This window comes from Babylonia areolata, chromosome 21, assembly GCF_041734735.1.
Source record: "Babylonia areolata isolate BAREFJ2019XMU chromosome 21, ASM4173473v1, whole genome shotgun sequence".
In the NCBI taxonomy this organism is placed as follows: Eukaryota; Metazoa; Mollusca; class Gastropoda; order Neogastropoda; family Buccinidae; genus Babylonia; species Babylonia areolata.
In genome coordinates this window covers 6,396,974-6,416,642 of record NC_134896.1, presented here as the reverse complement: position 1 = coordinate 6,416,642, position 19,669 = coordinate 6,396,974, and the positions used below count along the sequence as shown (strand labels likewise).

Below are 19,669 nucleotides of genomic sequence, written 5' to 3'. Positions count from 1 at the left end.
CATCTCAGGGCTGTGTGATGTTGTGTTCGCTTATCAGTTGTTCACAGCCACTGTTTTTAGTTCACAGTTGTTGTCAGCAGACATTGCGAATACTGTGGGCAGGTTCAATGCTGCTTGGTCCTGAGATTAGCATACACTTACAGTTGGGCCATCAGTAAAGAGAGAGCTCTATATCAATGGTTTCTCCACAGCAGTTGGAAGTCATTTCCAGCTTTTACTTTTTTGAAGAGCTATGACTCTCAAACTAAGAGGCAAGATTACTCTGACTCATAGTGCAGCAGCCTTGGGGGCTAGTTGGCCTTTGGGGACCATCCCCATGCAGACTGTCCCAAAGCCTTCTTGACCGAGAGTGGGGATGTAACTGAGGTTAGACACTCTCCACTAGAATCAAATTTTATGCCAGATAGTAGAGGACAGCGGTGGTCTCCTCTGTTCTTCTGATGGTCATAGACACGACTGGCTGTCATGCATGTCACGTCTTAGAGACTGGATGAAATTGGGCTTTATACCGAAATCCCTGTCGATCTTTATCTGTACGACTTTGGAGGTGGGCATGAAATCTTTTTGCTTCTATTTGTTGGTTCACTTAACTTTTTTTTTACAATTTTACCCCTTGTTAGCTAGCTTGCCATGTTATGCTTCAATAAAAGATGTTTGTATAATTGAAATGGGGGAGTTGGGGCGTGTGGGGGGTTATACTTTTGGTTTGTGAAATGAGCTTTTGCTTGCAATCTGTTAAGTGCAATGGCATTGTTGAAGAACTAGGATTGTTGTGTGTCGGTGTGTGATTGTTCATTAACCAAAAAATGTACCTGACGTTTTATGTTGAATGAAATCTTCTGACTTTGCACTAGCGACACTTTGTTTTTTGTTTTGCTTTTACCCACATTATCATCATCCTCATTCATAACTGAACTTGTGTCCTGGCATGGTGTTTAGATCTGAATGATGTCTGATCAGCGTGTAGGTGGTCCAAAAGTATTTTGATACGTATGTAGTAGAGAAACCGCTTTGTTTTCATCATGTTAATTTGGATGCAGAAACTGTGCTTTGTTTTTTTGTAGAGCTCATTGTCCTGCGTTATTATATCTTTGGTGCTTAATACATCTTGACACTTGATGTTTTGTTGCTGTTGTTACACACTGTTGATGTGATTGATTGGAAGTGTGATTGAAAATCATTGATTTTTTTTGGTTTGTTTTTTTTCTATCACATCATCTGCACCGTTTCAGTGGCATTACTCTGACGTTGCTCATTCTGAGTCCCCCATACACTGCCACACCAGGGTTTGTCTGTCGCAATCACAGTATCAGCAGTCCACAGGGAATTGTCAGGGAATGGCAGGAGGCCACACACCAGTTTAGAAGTGCCTGTTCTGATATGATTTGCTAAGGATACCACTGACGACAATAATTGTGTGGAGCATCCCCCTCCAGTGACTGCCCCCAGTGAATCTGCCGACATTGAAGACCTTGACAGGACTAACCCTTGAGCATTTGTGCTTCTCTGATATTTAGAAGACAGGTTGAAAGATAGGTGTCACAGATGAAGTACAGCATTCACTCTTCATTTTCTTCTCCTTGCCAACTTCCATGTTTTGGTTCTTCTCAGTCCACTACTCAGCTGCCTACTCCAAAACATTGTTAATTTTATTCGACACAGAAAGCTGACTTGCTTTCAGTATCAGGTGTTGGAAGAGTTACATATTTTATCCCCCCCACACACCCCTCCCTCAAAGCTTGGCAGGTGGGGTGTGCATTTGGTACACGTTATCTGAACAAGAATTTTTATATGCCATCATTCACTTTTTGTGTCAAATTACAAATGAAATGCTTGCATGCACACACACACCACACCACACCACGCATACACACACACACACAGACTGACAGAGTCAATAAGTAAACGAGACTTAACCTCATGTGTCCACTTTATGTACCATTCACTCAATCTCATTGTCTACATTATATATGGCAGTGATCCCCCACCCCCACCCTTTCCCCTTAACAAGACATTCTTGCAACCTGTCAACAGTGACATGCACCAAAGATACAGATAAAAAACAACAAAAAGACATTAACATGCTGGGTTTAAAGTGGAGACAAAAGAGAGCATATGAATGTTGGTACAAGGCAAGAGACCAGGGACATAGACTATCAACATTCAAATTCACACAGCATTAATGTACAACTTAAATATAAAATCAAATATCTTAAATTATGAATTTTATTCATTTCAAACGAACCGCAAACTTCAAGAAACTACCTGAACCACTTATCATAAACCAGTTAAATCTGTACAATGTTCGCATAACACTCCAATAATATTCACAATGGTGACCACTTTTTTTTTTTGTCTAATGGTGAAAAGTGAATGAGAAAATACATTTAAATAATCTGCATTTGTGGGCTGCACCTTGATGGATAAATGTAAATGGCTTTTACATACGCCACACGTTTCTACCCTGCTGTTGCTCCCCACACCCCGTATTTTAAAAATGACCACCATTCTGCAGGTTTACTCAAGCTGCTAAGAAGGAAGGAGGGTTATTCTGAGCTGGCCATTACCGACTCACTACCTTCTAATTTTAACTTAACAGAGGCAAATGTGGTACCTTTTTTACTTTGATAGCCTGCATTGGTTCTGAGCCAAATTTACCCCTGAAGTGTTTAATGACCGGCTGGTTGACGCCCTTTAGGTCAAGTTGTTACGGGTTGGGGTCATGGTAAATTTACCCTAATGGGTCATTTCAATTTCCACATCCAATACAAACGGGAACGGATAAATTTCAAGGGGTGGAGTGGTAGGGGGGGAAGTCAGTTCTGACCGTTCCAGTTCCAAGTTTACCTCCAGGAGTCATCCCAAGCTAGTGAACGCAGACCCCAGGGCTAATCTAGGCTAGCCAGATTTGACCCCTGGGTAGAGACCAACACGGCAGCGAACAAGCTGCAACACTGGCTTAAATGCACCATGAACCACCACACCGACTGTGTGAATTACACCCACAAGTGAGTCAAAAGCAAAGAGAGACTGGTTAATGTGGTTTATGTTTTCTCATAAACTAGCGGAAGCAAGTCAGTCAGCTTTGCACTGCTCATGTACTTAGGCATATATATATATATTTACAAGTCAAAAGGACAGCAGGTGAGGAAAAATCCACAAACAACAGTTCCACACAATGCATGCTATCAAGGTCATTGAACAAGCCATTCACTCAATTTACAACAAAAAACATGCCACAGAAGTTACCCCACACATCATCTGTTCAATTTACAAGAAACAAAACAATACCAAACTCACTGCACGTATCATCAACTCAATTCACAAGAAACAACCTGTGTTACTGAAGTCAATGCACACAATATTCGCCTCACTTCTCAAGAAACAAAACGTCACCAACGCTACTGTTCAAACCATCCACTCACCTCACAACACATCTTTCACAAAACCTCACACAGCCAGTTATTTTCCTAAGGACCAAGTCCAACGTTTCACATCCGCAGTCACAGTGACAAGACTTGGCACCTAACGAATGACATGACGGACATGACAAGGCTCGAGATCCGAACAGGTGAATGACCGACCCCCACGGGGTCAGCAGGAGTACACAGAACAGGCCGAGTCCGCCGGGCCAGCACTACGCTTTGCGTCCGAACATGATGTGTGAGGTGAGCCACCACATGAGGAGGGGCTGTGCCAGAGCCACGGCCACCGTGAAGTACAGGCTGCGTTTGGTGCCGCCTCGCCGGTACTCCTCCCCCGCCGACGAGTGGGTCACTTTCTCTTTCAAGCTGCACACCTGAAAAAAAACAAACCCAACCACTTTCAAGCTGCACACCTGCAAAATACCAGCCATTTTCTTTTACACTTGCCAAAAAAAAAAACCCAACCATTTTCTCTTCCAAGCTGCACAACTGTGAAAAGCCATCCATTTTCCCTTTTAAGCAGCAAAAAAAAGGAAAAAAGAAAAAAAAAGAAATAAAGAACAAAAAAAAAAGAGAAAAAAAGAACAAAAAACAAACAACAAACAAACCCACTTCTCTTTCAATCTGCACACCTGCAAAAACAAAAACAACAACAAAAAAACACACACAAAAAACACCACTTTCTCTTTCAAGCTGCAGAACTGAAAAACCAACCATTTTCTCCTTCAAGCTACACACTGCAAAAAACCAACAATTTTCCTCTTTCAAGCAGCACACCTACTAAAAACCAATCACTGTCTCTTTCAAGCTGCACACCTGTTATAAATTAACCACTTTCTCTTTCAAGCTGCACACCTGTATAAAAAATAACCAGCCACTTTCTCTTTCAAGATGCACACCTGTATAAAAATAACCAACCACTTTCTCTTCCAAGTTGCACACCTGTATAAAACCAATCAACCACTTTCTCTTTTAAGCTGCACACCTGTTATAAATCAACCACTTTCTCTTTCAAGTTGCACATCTGTATAAAAATAACCAACCACTTTCTATTCCAAGTTGCACACCTGTATAAAACCAGTCAACCACTTTCTCTTTCAAGCTGCACATCTGTATAAAAATAACCAACCACTTTCTATTCCAAGTTGCACACCTGTATAAAACCAGTCAACCACTTTCTCTTTCAAGCTGCACACCTGTATAAAACCAACCAACCACTTTCTCTTTCAAACTGCACACCTGTTATAAATAACTAACCACTTTCTCTTTCAAGCTGCACACCTGTATAAAACCAGTCAACCACTTTCTCTTTCAAGCTGCACACCTGTATAAAAATAACTAACCACTTTCTCTTTCAAACTGCACACCTGTATAAAAATAACCAACCACTTTCTATTTCAAGCTGCACACCTGTATAAAACCAACCAACCACTTTCTCTTTCAAGCTGCACACCTGTATAAAAATAACCAACCACTTTCTATTTCAAGCTGCACACCTGTATAAAACCAATCAACCACTTTCTCTTTCAAGCTGCACACCTGTATAAAAATAACTAACCACTTTCTCTTTCAAGCTGCACACCTGTATAAAAATAACTAACCACTTTCTCTTTCAAGCTGCACACCTGTATAAAAATAACCAACCACTTTCTCTTTCAAGCTGCACACCTGTATAAAAATAATCAACTACTTTCTATTTCAAGCTGCACACCTGTATAAAACCAATCAACCACTTTCTCTTTCAAGCTGCACACCTGTATAAAAATAACCAACCACTTTCTATTTCAAGCTGCACACCTGTATAAAAATAACCAACCACTTTCTCTTTCAAGCTTCACACCTGAATAAAACCAACCAGCCACTTTCTCTTTCAAGCTGCACACCTGTATAAAAATAACTAACCACTTTCTCTTTCAAGCTGCACACCTGTATAAAAATAATCAACCACTTTCTCTTTCAAGCTGCACACCTGTATAAAAATAACTAACCACTTTCTCTTTCAAACTGCACACCTGTATAAAAATAACCAACCACTTTCTCTTTCAAACTGTACACCTGTTATAAATCAACCACTTTCTCTTTCAAGCTGCACACCTGAATAAAACCAACCAACCACTTTCTCTTTCAAGCTGCACACCTGTATAAAAATAACCAACCACTTTCTATTTCAAGCTGCAACCTGTATAAAACCAACCAACCACTTTCTCTTTCAAGCTGCACACCTGTATAAAAATAATCAACCATTTTCTCTTTCAAGCTGCACACCTGTATAAAAATAACCAACCACTTTCTCTTTCAAGCTGCACACCTGTATAAAAATAACCAACCACTTTCTCTTTCAAACTGTACACCTGTTATAAATCAACCACTTTCTCTTTCAAGCTGCACACCTGTATAAAACCAACCAACCACTTTCTCTTTCAAGCTGCACACCTGTATAAAAATAACCAACCACTTTCTCTTTCAAACTGCACACCTGTATAAAAATAACCAACCACTTTCTATTTCAAGCTCCTCACCTGTATAAAAATAACTAACCACTTTCTCTTTCAAGCTGCACACCTGTATAAAAATAACCAACCACTTTCTCTTTCAAGCTGCATACCTGTATAAAAATAATCAACCACTTTCTCTTTCAAGCTTCACACTTGTATAAAACCAACCAACCACTTTCTCTTTCAAGCTGCACACCTGTATAAAACCAACCAACCACTTTCTCTTTCAAGCTGCACACCTGTATAAAAATAATCAACCATTTTCTCTTTCAAGCTGCACACCTGTATAAAAATAATCAACCACTTTCTCTTTCAAGCTTCACACTTGTATAAAACCAACCAACCACTTTCTCTTTCAAGCTTCACACTTGTATAAAACCAACCAACCACTTTCTCTTTCAAACTGCACACCTGCAAAAAACCACCCAGTCTCAACCTTGTTCATTTCTTCACATGTTCTTTTGTCAGTTTTTTTCTTTCTTGTAACTTGTACGGAGGCGCCAAGGCAGAATCAGGCGTTGGGACTTCTGGTGTTCACCAGTGATCAGGGTTCGAGGCCCTGCTTCGTCATGGTGTTGGTTCCTTGGGGAAAGGCGCTTTACTCCGATTTTCCACACTCCACACAGATATGAAAGGGTAAAGCATCATTCCGAGGACACAACACCCTGGCGGCGGGGGCGGCGGCGGCATGGCATCGAACCCTGATCAGTAGTGAACTCTGGATTGGAAATAAAATACCTAACCCACTTAACCACAACACTTCCTATACTGATGGGCCACAAATTAAAAAAAAAAAAAAAAAAAAAAAAGAAAAAAGTGAGATCCACTGGCGGTCTTACCAGGAAGAAGGTCAAAGCGACACTGAACCAGAGCAGGGTGATGTAATAGCCGGTACCCTGAAACGCCATGCCGCCCAGCAAGCTGAAGATCATCCTGAAACCACACAGGCACACCATCAGCAAGGAAAATACAAACAACCGGACAACTTTCGGGCTCGCTTTACTCTAAATTTATCTTCTCTCCAAAGCGTACACTTTACCACCCCACCGCTTTATTTATTTCCTCCAATCATCTTCTGCCCTCCACCCCATACCCCCACTCCCACCCACAACCATCTCCTCCATCCCTCTCCCCCACACCTCCCTCTTCAAATAATCCTACACATGCCTGAATAAACACACTTGAAGTCGCGCACACACAAACACAAAACTCAGCCGCTTCCCAAAAACTGCGTGCATCTGAATAGCCAACACCCATACAAAGTGACTAAAAGGACATTATTTTCTCAAACTGATGTCTAATCTGACATACCTACCATGACCCACTGTGCAAGCTACTTCATCCATGCAGACAACATCCCATACCCACATACATACCAAACAAACCTGTAGCTGAGTAAGCAACACTTTGTGCACTCAATAAAGAATGTATCCTGCCTCAGTGGCAAAGTGGTTAGCATCCAGTACTGATGACTGGGAGGATGCAGGTTCAATCCCCATCTGAGGTGGGTTTTTTGGGGGCCTGTGGCCAACTCCTACCCAGAGTTGAGTGTGCCTTGGGCTCTAATGGGAAGACTGGGACCACACAGTCAAGGGTCATTCACTTAACAGATGTGTCACTGGGAATGCTGTGCTGATTCCCTGACCAACACTGCAGGTGTCTGTATCTCTCAGCCTTGTTGACGCCGGGACATTTTGAGAGTGCAGCCTTGTAGAGTGGTCCCAAACTGAACAGACCCCCATAGCAACATCTTCATCAACCCCATCACCACTCACCACCACTGAAATGGAGAAAATAATACATCTCAAAATCTGAGGCAAACACACACAAAAAAACAACAACAAAAACCATATCTGTCTTCTCTCAAACACAAAAGAGAACACCCCAAATTCACACCCTCACACCTACCCAACAAACATGTAGCCAGAGTAAATGAGGCAGTCTGTTTACCTAACAAAGATTGTATCTTTTGTATCTTTCCTCTCTCAAACACAGAAGAGAACGCCCAAAACCTGCACCCACCTACCCAACAAATGTAGCGTGAGTAAGCAAGGCAGTCTGTTTACCTGACAAAGAGGTATCTCTCCTCTCTCAAACACAAAAGAGAACAGCCCACACCCTCATACCTACCCAACAAACTTGTATCCAGAGTAAGCGAGACAGTCGGTGTACTTGAGGTTGGCAGTGAGGTTCATGATGTAGAGGCCGAGGACAGAGGCCACCAGCTCTATGATGATCCACACCAACGCTGTGCTGGCCTGGATGCCTATCTGCTCTGGAGTGAACCTGCACAGCACATTACATGTGCATACGTCATCCCCACCATGTGATGTGCTACGTATTCTGTGAGCCGCACATACGGTATTTATGTCACTGTGTGTGTGTGTGTGTGTGTGTGTGTGTGTGTGTGTGTGTGTGTGCACACATGCATGTGCGAGCATGCAAGCGTGCATTTGCACACTGATGTCAGAATGTGGGCATTTTTTAAAACAATTTATTTTATCTTTCATTATCTATTCATTCTTTTTCTTTTTTCAATATAAATGTCAGAAACCTAGCGTACACTCTCAAGGCCTGATCAGTGTGGTGTGTTTATGTGAAGATCATGCATCTTCCTTCTTTTTCCAAGCAGACACAATACAATACACAGCTATTATTGAAGGTATGAACACATAAACAGGAATACATATATAGTTAAGCAGATACGTACATAAATACCAAAAAAAAAACCCGCACACAAAAACATTGCTATTGCTGAAGGTATACACACAAACAATGAATACATACACAGGTAAGAAGATATACAAATAAATTATCAGACATCTAAAAAAAAAAAAAAGTCAATACATAGTTATCACTGAAGGTATAAACACACACATGAATACATACATAGGTAAGTAGATACATACATAAATACCTACTCCCCTAAAACATTTTCTATAAATACTACAGAAAAAAACACATACTGCAGCTCCTCTGCCAGATAAAGAGTACATGATGGAAAGGATTTCATCTGATTTACAAAAAAGGTATGGATATATATATATATATATATATATGTGTGTATATATATATATGTGTGTACATATATATATATATATATATATATATATGTATGTATATATATATATATGTATATATATATATATATATATATATATATATATATATATATATATATGCCACTGACTTTCCAAAGCACACAACACCAGACCAACATGGGGCCTCAAACACTGATCACTGGTGAACACTGGGTCTGAAGTCCAACCCATGACAGATTTAGACAATGATGCCTCCTTCACTTAATAAACATCTGATAAATAAAAATACCCTTCTGAAAGACCTGACATGACACAGGTATGGACATGACAGCCCTCAGTCCTACAACATAACATAACACAACACACCACAACACCCACATATACACACAAACATATACGCACACATACATACACACACACATGCATGTAGACACATTCACACATACACTGTAGCATGCACTCACCACCAACACACAGACAGACAGACAGGCACACTAAACTTCTTCTTCTTCATTTCTGGGCTGCAACTCCCACGTTCACTCGTATGTACACGAGTAAGCTTTTACATGCATGACCGTTTTTACCCACCATATAGTCAGCCATACTCCATTTTCGGGGGGGTGCATGCTGTGTATGTTCTTGTTTCCATAACCCACCAAATACTGACATGGATTACAGGATCTTTAACGTGCATATTTGATCTTTTGCTTGCATATGCACATGAAGGGGGTTCAGGCACTAGCAGGTCTGCACACATGTTGACCTGGGGGATTGGAAAATTCTCCACCCTTTACCCACCAGGCACCGTTACAGAGATTCAAACCCGTAACCCACAGATTGAAAATCCAACCCTTTAACCACTACTGCGCCTGTCGCACACTAAACAATCCGCACTGAAGCAAGAATCTCATTCAAGAATCTGTAAGCACTGATCGAAAATTAATGAAACACAAAGTATATGTCTGTGGTGAAGAAAACACACAGAGAAAAAGAAATGAGCATGAGTGAGAGATAGAAAAAAAAAGGAAAAAAAAGAAAAAGAAGAAAGGTATCTTTTAATTGATCACTACACACCTCTCTTGTATTCCCAGCATAACGCCAGCCACAAGGATGTACGTGACAAATGCCATCACTGAAAGGAAAAGAAACATGAAAGGTTTAGCTTTATTTCCCCCATTTTATAATAACAAAATTACACACACACACACACACAAGCCTCACACACAGGGACATGATTCGTGCGTGTCAAGCAGGTTTCCCATCCACTCACCCAAGACTGGATCTTTGCAGCGCTGGGTACTCACGTGCAGAGAGCTGTGCCAAATAAGACACACTCACACACACAAAAAGTTTAGAAAATGGTGTTCACAGTTACACAATGGTAGAACTTGCCAGGTAGACCAAGGGAGACAATGTATTGCAGAAATCTCCTTCCCCACCATCCTACCCACAAGAATTGTTATCCAGCATTTGTATTGTACTGTATTGTATTGTAGTATTGCATTGTATTAAGAGAGAGAGGAAGCGAGGTAGAGAGAGAGGGGGAGGGAGAGAGAGCGAGCGAATGAGGTGAGTTTGAGTGAGAGAGAGAGGGAGGGAGAGACAGCAAGCAATCCGTGATGTCTCACCTGGTATATACAGGTCAGGGGCGTTGACATTGTAGCGTGGAGCTACAGGGTCCTCCTCACTGTACTGTACTGTCCAGTCCTGGCACGGCCACCACACCACAACATCAACCATGCAAGCACACACAGATTTGCGTGGATATGTTTGACCATATTTTTAGACCATATTCTCATTCAGATGAGATGATGATAAACCAAAGTCCTGTGCACAGCATGCACTCACTTCACACACACACACACACAAATGAACCCATGGCAACAGAGGGATTGTCCCTGGCACAATCCTGTTGAACCCATGGCAACAGAGGGATTGTCCCTGGCACAATTCTGTTGAACCCATGGCAACAGAAGGACTGTCCCTGGCACAATTCTGTTGAACCCAAGGCAACAGAAGGATTGTCCCTGGCACAATCCTGTTGAATCCATGGCAACAGGATTGTCCCTGGCACAATTCTGTTGAACCCATGGCAACAGAAGGACTGTCCCTGGCACAATTCTGTTGAACCCAAGGCAACAGAAGGATTGTCCCTGGCACAATCCTGTTGAACCCATGGCAACAGAGGGATTGTCCCTGGCACAATCCTGTTGAATCCATGGCAACAGAAGGATTGTCCCTGGCACAATTCTGTTGAATCCATGGCAACAGAAGGATTGTCCCTGGCACAATCCTGTTGAACCCATGGCAACAGAGGGATTGTCCCTGGCACAATTCTGTTGAACCCAAGGCAACAGAAGGATTGTCCCTGGCACAATCCTGTTGAACCCATGGCAACAGAGGGATTGTCCCTGGCACAATCCTGTTGAACCCATGGCAACAGAGGGATTGTCCCTGGCACAATTCTGTAGAAACAAAAATCCACTTTGGTAGTAAAACAAAACTACAGACAGCAAGGTAAAAACAAACGGTGCGGGAATGCACTGTAGCAATGCACTCTCCCAGGGGAGAGCAGCCTGAATTTCGCACTCACAGAGAAAGCTGCTGTGACAAAAAGTAATAGCCTTGGCCAAAGGAATGATTAAGCGCTTATAGTTTTTAGAGGCGTTTGATTGGCTGAGAGCGGGTGGGCCCGTCTTTTCACTGTTAGCCGCGCGAAATTTGGCCAAGCAGAGCAAACCAATAGGCCTAGTTTGCATCAGTTTGACATGGTACAGTATATGACACCAAAAGTAATACTATACATATATGGATATGGAATGGTGGACACATCAGTGAAACATGGTGCAATAAAAAAAATTAAAAAAAATCACAAAGTGTTGTGAAGCTGGACAACTACAAAATGAGTTCTTGATTTGAAATGTACCTGTAGAAGGATCACATTCAAAGTGAAATTTACACTACCCTGAGATACATTTTAAACTCCATTTAAACTCATGGAAGACCAAATGTTCAGAAAACATGCGCTTGTTCATATACATCTGGTGAACATATTCTTCTTCAATGTTCCATTTAAAATGCTTTGAATGAAGAATCTGGCACTGACATTAGTACAGTGAAATTCACTATTTTTGCAGTTAATCAACTTCAGTTGTTAACAATGTTACTGTCCTCACACACACACACACACACGACACACACACATGAAACACACCTACTCCCATGCTACCTTTATCCTAACCCCCTACCATCTTTATTCATGAATAATATCACCAATGAAGAATCAGCTTTAAGTAAAATAAATCAAATTGAATCACACACACACACACACATACTTTCCAAGAATTCATGTCAAACTGAGGCATACAATGATAAGTGATCATCATTTTTATTTTGCAACATGCCCCTCAGTTCATAGCCACACTGCAACATCAAGTTGCTTCACATTTTCATCAAACAACTTCTACTTTCTGATTAAAAAAATTCATAACATACAAATTCAATTGTGGAATAACATATGGCTATGGTCAACTTGTTCTCCTAAATCAGCATTAATATGTATAAATACCTTTCGGTAAGAAAAAAGGAAAAAAAAAAAAAGGAGAAAAAACAACAATGTTAACTACTCCAATCAAAAGATGACAAAAAAAGCCTTCTTTATCAACAACAAAGAAAAAAAAAAACCCAGCTTTTTTCCCCAGGCATACCATTTTTTATCAACAAAGAGTAAAGTAACTCACAGAATGGGCATAAGGGAACAAAATGAGCCCCAGCTTTTTGCCGACGTATGTTGTGTCCACAGCGAAGTAGAATTTCAGCTTGGATGGGGCCACATACTTCTCTAACTGCACAGAAAACACATGTAACCTCAAACATTGTTTGGCTGTTGAATATGGCATTGACACATTAAATGATATTCACTACTTTTGTAGTTAACTGCTAATGTTAACAACGTTACTTTTTTTTCTTCTTCTGACAAATGCTCATCCTAGTCCCACCCTCTTCCTCACAACGAAGAAAAAAAACAATGTATAAATTTGATATATATTTAAGTAAAATTTATGTCGAAACAGTGACACACTTTCAAACATATCCATAGCCGCATCTCTCTCAAAGAAGGGTGACTGTTTTTAATAATATTAATATGGTAGGCGAACACGAAATGATACATATACAACAGCGTGCAACAAACACTTACAAACAGTTATGCATGTGCACATAACTCTGCCGGAGTCTGCACCAGTGGGTCACGGTATAGTATGTGTAACTGATGTAAACAACAATTTCTAAACAGACATGTGTCTACATATGACTCTTCACCAGCTCACATTTTTGTGAATGTATTCCTTGCCATGGTCAATGTGTATTTAAAAGGAAATTTTCTATCTAAAATTATGTTTAAATAACATACTTACCGTGACCCAACTAGAGCAGACTCCGGCAGGGGTCTGACATTCCTGTCCTGTGCAAACTACTATCTGCCTATGCGGAGAAAACGAAAGTACTACGGCTGATAACCTCCCGGAAGTAGGTAACGTCCCCTTTGTCCCCCTGGTTAGCGCCCTCTTTTTCCATTTAAACCAACATTTCCAAACAGTTAAGTTCAGTTCAGTTACTCCAGGAGGTGTCACTGCGTTCCGACAAAGCCATATATATATATACGATACACCACATCTGCTAAGCAAATGACTGACCAGCTGCATAACCCAACAAGCTTAGTAGGCCTTGAGGGGGAAAAAAAAAGAAAAAAGAAAAAGCAAGCAGCTAGATAATGAAATAAAATGCAAGGAAAAATAAAAATAAATGAATAAGTAAATAATTTTAAAAAAAATAGAAATAAAACAAAATAAAAATAAATAAAAACTATAAAAAAAAAGACAAAAAAAGAGAGACAGTAATAATAATAAAGAAACAAATAAGCAAATAAATGTAAATAAACATACAGACACGCACACATACACACACAAACACACATCCACAACAGATATGCAACAAACATGCAGTTTCACAGAAGTGAAAGCACAAACAAAAGTGCACAGGCCCAACACTACTAAATTTTCCAAACAGACGTGTGTACATATGAGTCTTCAGCAGCTCACATTTTTGTGGACGTACTCCTTGCCCTGGTCGGCCAGCGTGGTGCCGTACTGCATGGCCATGGACGCCATAGGGTCCTGGAGGAACTGCTGACCGGGGAACTGACCACCGGGTGGTGGGGCGTACATCCCTGGCTGGTCAAACTCATAGCCTGTCCACACACACACACACATTGGGTCAGTCACTGCTATCTAGGCTATAAGAAGAACCACACACTTAGCCGACTGCGAGATCCCCCTGACAGGCCTGATAGTGCCAGACACTGATAAGTAGGTCAGCTGCTGTGCCTGCTTACCTGTCACTGACCCTTCTTTGTCTTCTATTAAAGTGTGGCAATTTGCGCGCCTCTTTTGAGCGGGCTGGTGAGCATACTCCTATATCTGTGGCATTAATGTTTGCACTGTTGGAAAGAGCGGACACTTCTCTTTTTGTTGGTGGTAGTACTTTCTTTGGCTGGAAAATATTTTTTAAGATAGCAGTATTTACTTGAGAGAACTGTGCTGACAATTGTGACTGGCGGTGGTGTGGGGTTTTTTTCATAGCAGAAGTACCGTGAGTTTGGTTTTCCTTCACATTCTGTTCTCTCACATTTCTTTCTTCCATTCCTTTCTTTCATTCTGTTTTCTTCCCTGTCTTTCTTCCCTGCTGTTTCCTTGCCTCTCTTTCTCTCCTTCATCCCTTCCTTTCTTTCGTTCTGTTTCCTTCTCTCTCTTTTCTTCAATGTGCGTGAATGACTGAATCAGTGTGCCTGTGGAGTACTTGTACAAGCTGCAAAACAGTTGTGATCTTTAACACGCCACAGCTTCCTTCAGAATTTCCAGCTATCAACACAGGTTAGTGAGAGGCATGCTGATGTGTAATGCTGTGCATGGAATGTATTGTCTGTGTTGAGCGAATTTTGTGAGATTAGATTCAGTGTGTTAAAAATGTGTCAAAATGCATGTTAACAAACTGGTGGTAAGCATACCTGCTTTTTTCAAACAGTTATCCTGAGAAAAATAATCGGATGTTCACATTTGAGTTTCCTATCGTTTTAAAGCTAAGACTGTGCTCTTTCAGACCATACTATTCATTAAGCGATTGCATTGACAAGCAACGTGTTATCAAAAGTTAATGAAGAGGTGTTGTTTTCTCCCTGTGGCCGCTGCCATCGCGCGGAACAGCACACTGGTCTTTCTCCCTCCCAACAGCTGATAACGGCTGGAGGCGCAGCGTGAAAGAGAACTCACAGCGTTTTGTGCTCTCAGTTCTTCCAAGTTAAAGCTCTAACCCTTCCCGCGGTAGCGTTTTATTTTTAGGCGGCGCCTTTCCCTCCTGAGTTGAATGCAGGGTCAAGTTCTCTCCTCGGATGAACTAAACGTCAAGCGCTGAACACGTGTGCAGTTTCAGTTTCAAGGAAGTGTCAAAGCATGCCAACTGACTGATCCATATAATAATAATAATACATAATTTTTCTATGGCGTGATATCCAGTACCAATGCTGCTCAAAGCGCCTTTCATCATCCAGTTGAATATAAACATGCCTTAAAAAACATTTCAACAGCTCTCTGCCAACAAATAAATATACAATGTGTTCATATAAATCAAAAGCACATTTCAGAGATGAATCCGATGATAAAAGCTATCAAGTAAATAAGGCTCAGATTAAAACAAAATGCATTTCATGGAACACACACACACACACACACACACACACACGTGCATGCACGCTAACATTAAATATCATCTGCACTTAAAACAGAATTGCACCAGCATTAAAATATTTCTAATATAGAATTCCGTTTGGACTTACGGGATTGAAAATAACCAGACAGAAAAGGGACATCACATCTAAGACCAAACTACATAAAACACACAATGAATTAAAACAGGATAACAAAAATACTTGTGAAGTTGTACAAAGATACTTCTTAACCAACATACTTTGGTTTAACTGTTCTGCCCAGAACAAAACTGCTTATGGAAAAGGCAAGTTTTCAGATCTGACTTAAAAGAATGTAGATCAGAGGCATTTCTATGAGATGAAGGTAGAGAATTCCACACTTGGGGAACCTGAGCTCTGAAAGACCTATTTCCAGCACATTTCAGATTAGTTCTTGGGACTGTAAGCAGCTTTTCAGAACTGGATCTTAATGTTCTGTGCAGTTCGTATAAACTACACTACATCAGCAGCAAAAAAAACCACAACAAAACACACACACAAAAACAACACATAAAAAAAACAACAATAGCACCGCCCCACCCCCTCCATCCCCCCTTGAAAAAAACCCTCCCAAAAAGGTGTGCCCACCCAAATCAATTTATGGTGTTTAGAGCCTTGCCGACAACTAAGGCCATCTTGAGCTATCACCACATTAGTATCTACTTCAAGCCAAGGGTTAAAAAGTACATTAAAAACTAATCACTACTTCAATCTTTTCAATCTAGTCTAAGGCTCAACCCTCATCTGACAAATGTATGTACCCAGTTCCCACCCCCCCCACTACCACAATGACATACCTTACACTGAGCTATACTGTACTGTAATATTTTCTAATTTGTATTCAACAACATACACACGTTTGTTGAATCGAGTTGTAAAACTTTCAAAACTCTCATATATTGTATTTAGACATACTGTACTGCAAATGTGTAGCACTGCGCTGTATTGTAATTTGAAATGTATCATACTGTACTGTACTGTGTTTCACATTATCACATTGTTCTGCATCGTGTTGTACTTTACTGAATTGTATTATCATACATTGCAATTGTGTGTGTGTGTGTGTGTGTGTGTGTGTGTGTGTACTTTGTCAGTGACGCATTTGATTTGTCTTGTTTGTAACTCTTGATTATTGTGCTCTGTGGCGTTAATTTTTGTAACTCTTCTTGCATTACAGATGCTCATCATTACTATTATTATCATCACTATTAATCAACCTTGAAGATGCCAAGGTGTACGCATTATGTAATATTATACATACACTGATGTCGCTGATGAAATCATCAAAAGAAGGAAAATACCTCCCAAAGGTTGAAAAATCACATATTTGATCCATAGTGGTATATCTCCAGACGATTTTCTCAGTTTTAGCTAACTGTTCTTGATACTGATTTATGACTAGAAACACCACTTTCTACTGTTTTCTTTTCTTTCTGGCTTTCAAGACTGAGGTGCCAGTTAGCCTCCTCCTTGATGTAGCACTGGTCCATACCATACTGTGGCTGTTGTTCCTAGTTTACAGCACTGCCCTGTGTGGCTATTATTATCACTATCATTATTATCAATATTATTATCATTATACCATACCATACTGTGGCTGTTGTCCATAGTTCATGGGGTAGCCCTGTGGCTGTGGTGGGGGAGCTGGGTGGTTGTTGCTGGTGTCTTCAAACAGCTGGGGGCGGGAGGTACCACCGCCTCCTCGATTTCCTTTGCCGCGCCGTTTCTGGCCAGCTAAAAAAGGGAGCACCCTGTCAGTAAATCTGAGTTACTATGGACATATATATGTATGTATGTATGTATTCATGTATATATATATATATATATATATATATATATATATATATATATATATATATATGTATATATATATATATATATATATTAGTATATATTTGGACATCTGACATGCCCTGTCGTCCAAGAACAAGACTTCTGCTACAACATGACTGGCATACCAATACCCTAACACAACCTGTGACCATGGAGAGGTAGCAATGGGGGAAGGTTGCTGCAAGCCTCTAGCTATGACTCTGCACATTGGCAGCTGTAAGCTGAAGGCCGTCTACTGTAGATAGGAACAGATGCAGTGCCCACATCCACTTACATTGTCTGGGAAGCCCTCTTTATGGAGGCAAAGGGAGATATACAAATATAAGGATGCACACAGATATGTATAACTGTATGTATACCTGACAGCATGTATAGAGATGCCAACCCCGTCACGTCTTTGTAGGAACAACCAGGGAATTTGGTAGGAATACTCGGACTCTGAGTGACATCAGCAAACATACATTCTAACTACAACTGTACAATGCATACAAACACTTAGGCCCACCTGCAACATGGTGTAACTGCAATATATAACTTGTTTTGTCCACTTGATGATGTTTCTTTTTCTTCTTCTTCGTTCATTGGCTGCAACTTCCATATTCACTTGTACATGTACACGAGTAAATGTATAACTGCTTTTACCCTGCCATTAGACAGCCATACTCTGTTTTCAGGTATGTGCATGCTGGGTATGTTCTTGTTTCCATAACCCATGGAACGTTGACAAGGATTACAGGATCTTTAATGTGCATATTTATCTTTTGCTTGCATATAACAAGGGGGTTCTGGCACAAGCAGGTCTGCACATATGTTGACCTGGGAGACTGGAAAAATCTCCGCCCTTTAGTTTACCCACAAGGCACCATTACCGAAGTTCAAACCCGGGACCCTCAGACTGAAAGTCCAATGCTTAAACTACTCGGCTATTGTGGCCATCAAAAATGCTGTTTCAATGTAAACATGCATGCGATTTGCTGAGAATCATCATGTGAGACCAAGGTTAGCAGTGACTGCCCTGGCCTTGTGAACGAAAGGTCTAGGGCATCTGGGTAATGTTATGACAGGAAAGCATGTTTGTTCACACTATGTAGTTGAAAATGAACTTGTCGGGACAATTTTGATGTTGGCATAACATCAGAATAAACTGCGATTCAGCATAACAGCAAACCAAAATACGGCAAAATTGTAACAGTTGGCATCTCTACATGTATACAGGCATATAAGTATATTATATGATAAGATTATAAAAAATGATACAACATCATCTGTAGTATCACCAATATGTCACCAATATGTCATGTATAACTCACAATATATAAAAAAAACAAGGGGCTGATCATGTCCAGAATACAATTTACACAAGGATCTAATCTAATTACCCTTCACCAATCTTCATAAGTATTTAACTTTTTTTTCGCAAGTACTCTGCTAAGTAATGTTGCAGACCAATGTCAATGATACCACTGAATGGGCAAATAACTGTAGAAAAAAAGTCTCACAGACTTAGTGTTACTAAAAACTGTCATCCTTCTAAGAGAGAGAGAGAGAGACAGACAGACAGAGAGAGAGAGAGAGAGAGAGGGTGCGGTTCCAGACAAAAATGCTCCCTATAACAGTAGCAGTTCTGCAGCCACTGCAACTTCTTTCAGGTGTGCCACGTCTTGCATTCCGTCTGCTACGAACCAGAGACGTGGGATGTGGATGCAACATTGGCTAACTTTTCAACATTTTTAGTGCAATCTGTAAAATAAGAATTAACAAACTTCGTTTTGGCGATCGCATGATGATCGTAAACTTACGCTGTCGATATTCTGACGGTACGTCCATCACGAAGTTTGAACAATAACTTGGTGCTTTCAGCACCGTCAAGTTGGCAGGAACCGAACACTTTCACATCCGGTCGTCTTGGGTCCCTTAGGTCTTAGTCAACCGAGACTAAAAAAGCGAAAGTAGGGGAAATGCAAACATTTTACATTTATAAGCCCTAAAACAGTTTGTTTGAAAATAAAACGATTACAGATGACAACTGATACATTTTTAAAGCATACTCATGAAAATATTTTCCTGTACAAACGT

General features: G+C 40.6%; 1 protein-coding gene across 1 annotated transcript; it reads right to left on the bottom strand.

The window, feature by feature from the left end:
• Positions 1 to 1,981: 1,981 nt before the first annotated feature.
• Positions 1,982 to 19,528, bottom strand: LOC143296504 (protein YIF1B-A-like). Its single transcript, XM_076608473.1, has 9 exons — positions 19,393 to 19,528; positions 17,348 to 17,494; positions 14,061 to 14,209; positions 12,702 to 12,806; positions 10,590 to 10,668; positions 10,036 to 10,093; positions 8,051 to 8,206; positions 6,760 to 6,853; positions 1,982 to 3,799 (listed from the first exon to the last, which is right to left on the bottom strand). The coding sequence occupies exons 1-9, from the start codon at positions 19,418 to 19,420 to the stop codon at positions 3,638 to 3,640; spliced, it is 978 nt and encodes a 325-aa protein (XP_076464588.1). The 5' UTR covers positions 19,421 to 19,528; the 3' UTR covers positions 1,982 to 3,637.
• Between the last annotated feature and the right edge of the window lie 141 nt (positions 19,529 to 19,669).

Bases quoted from the DNA above. Each gene is read 5' to 3' on its own strand.
- LOC143296504 (XM_076608473.1), bottom strand. From the start codon at position 19,420: ATGGACGTACCGTCAGAATATCGACAGC. The intron at 6,854-8,050 runs GTAGGTATGAGG...GTGTGGTTTCAG, and splicing joins TCTGGATACAAGTTTGTTGG to GATGATCTTCAGCTTGCTGG. The intron at 3,800-6,759 runs GTAAGACCGCCA...GTTTTTTTTCAG, and splicing joins TCGCTTTGACCTTCTTCCTG to GTGTGCAGCTTGAAAGAGAA.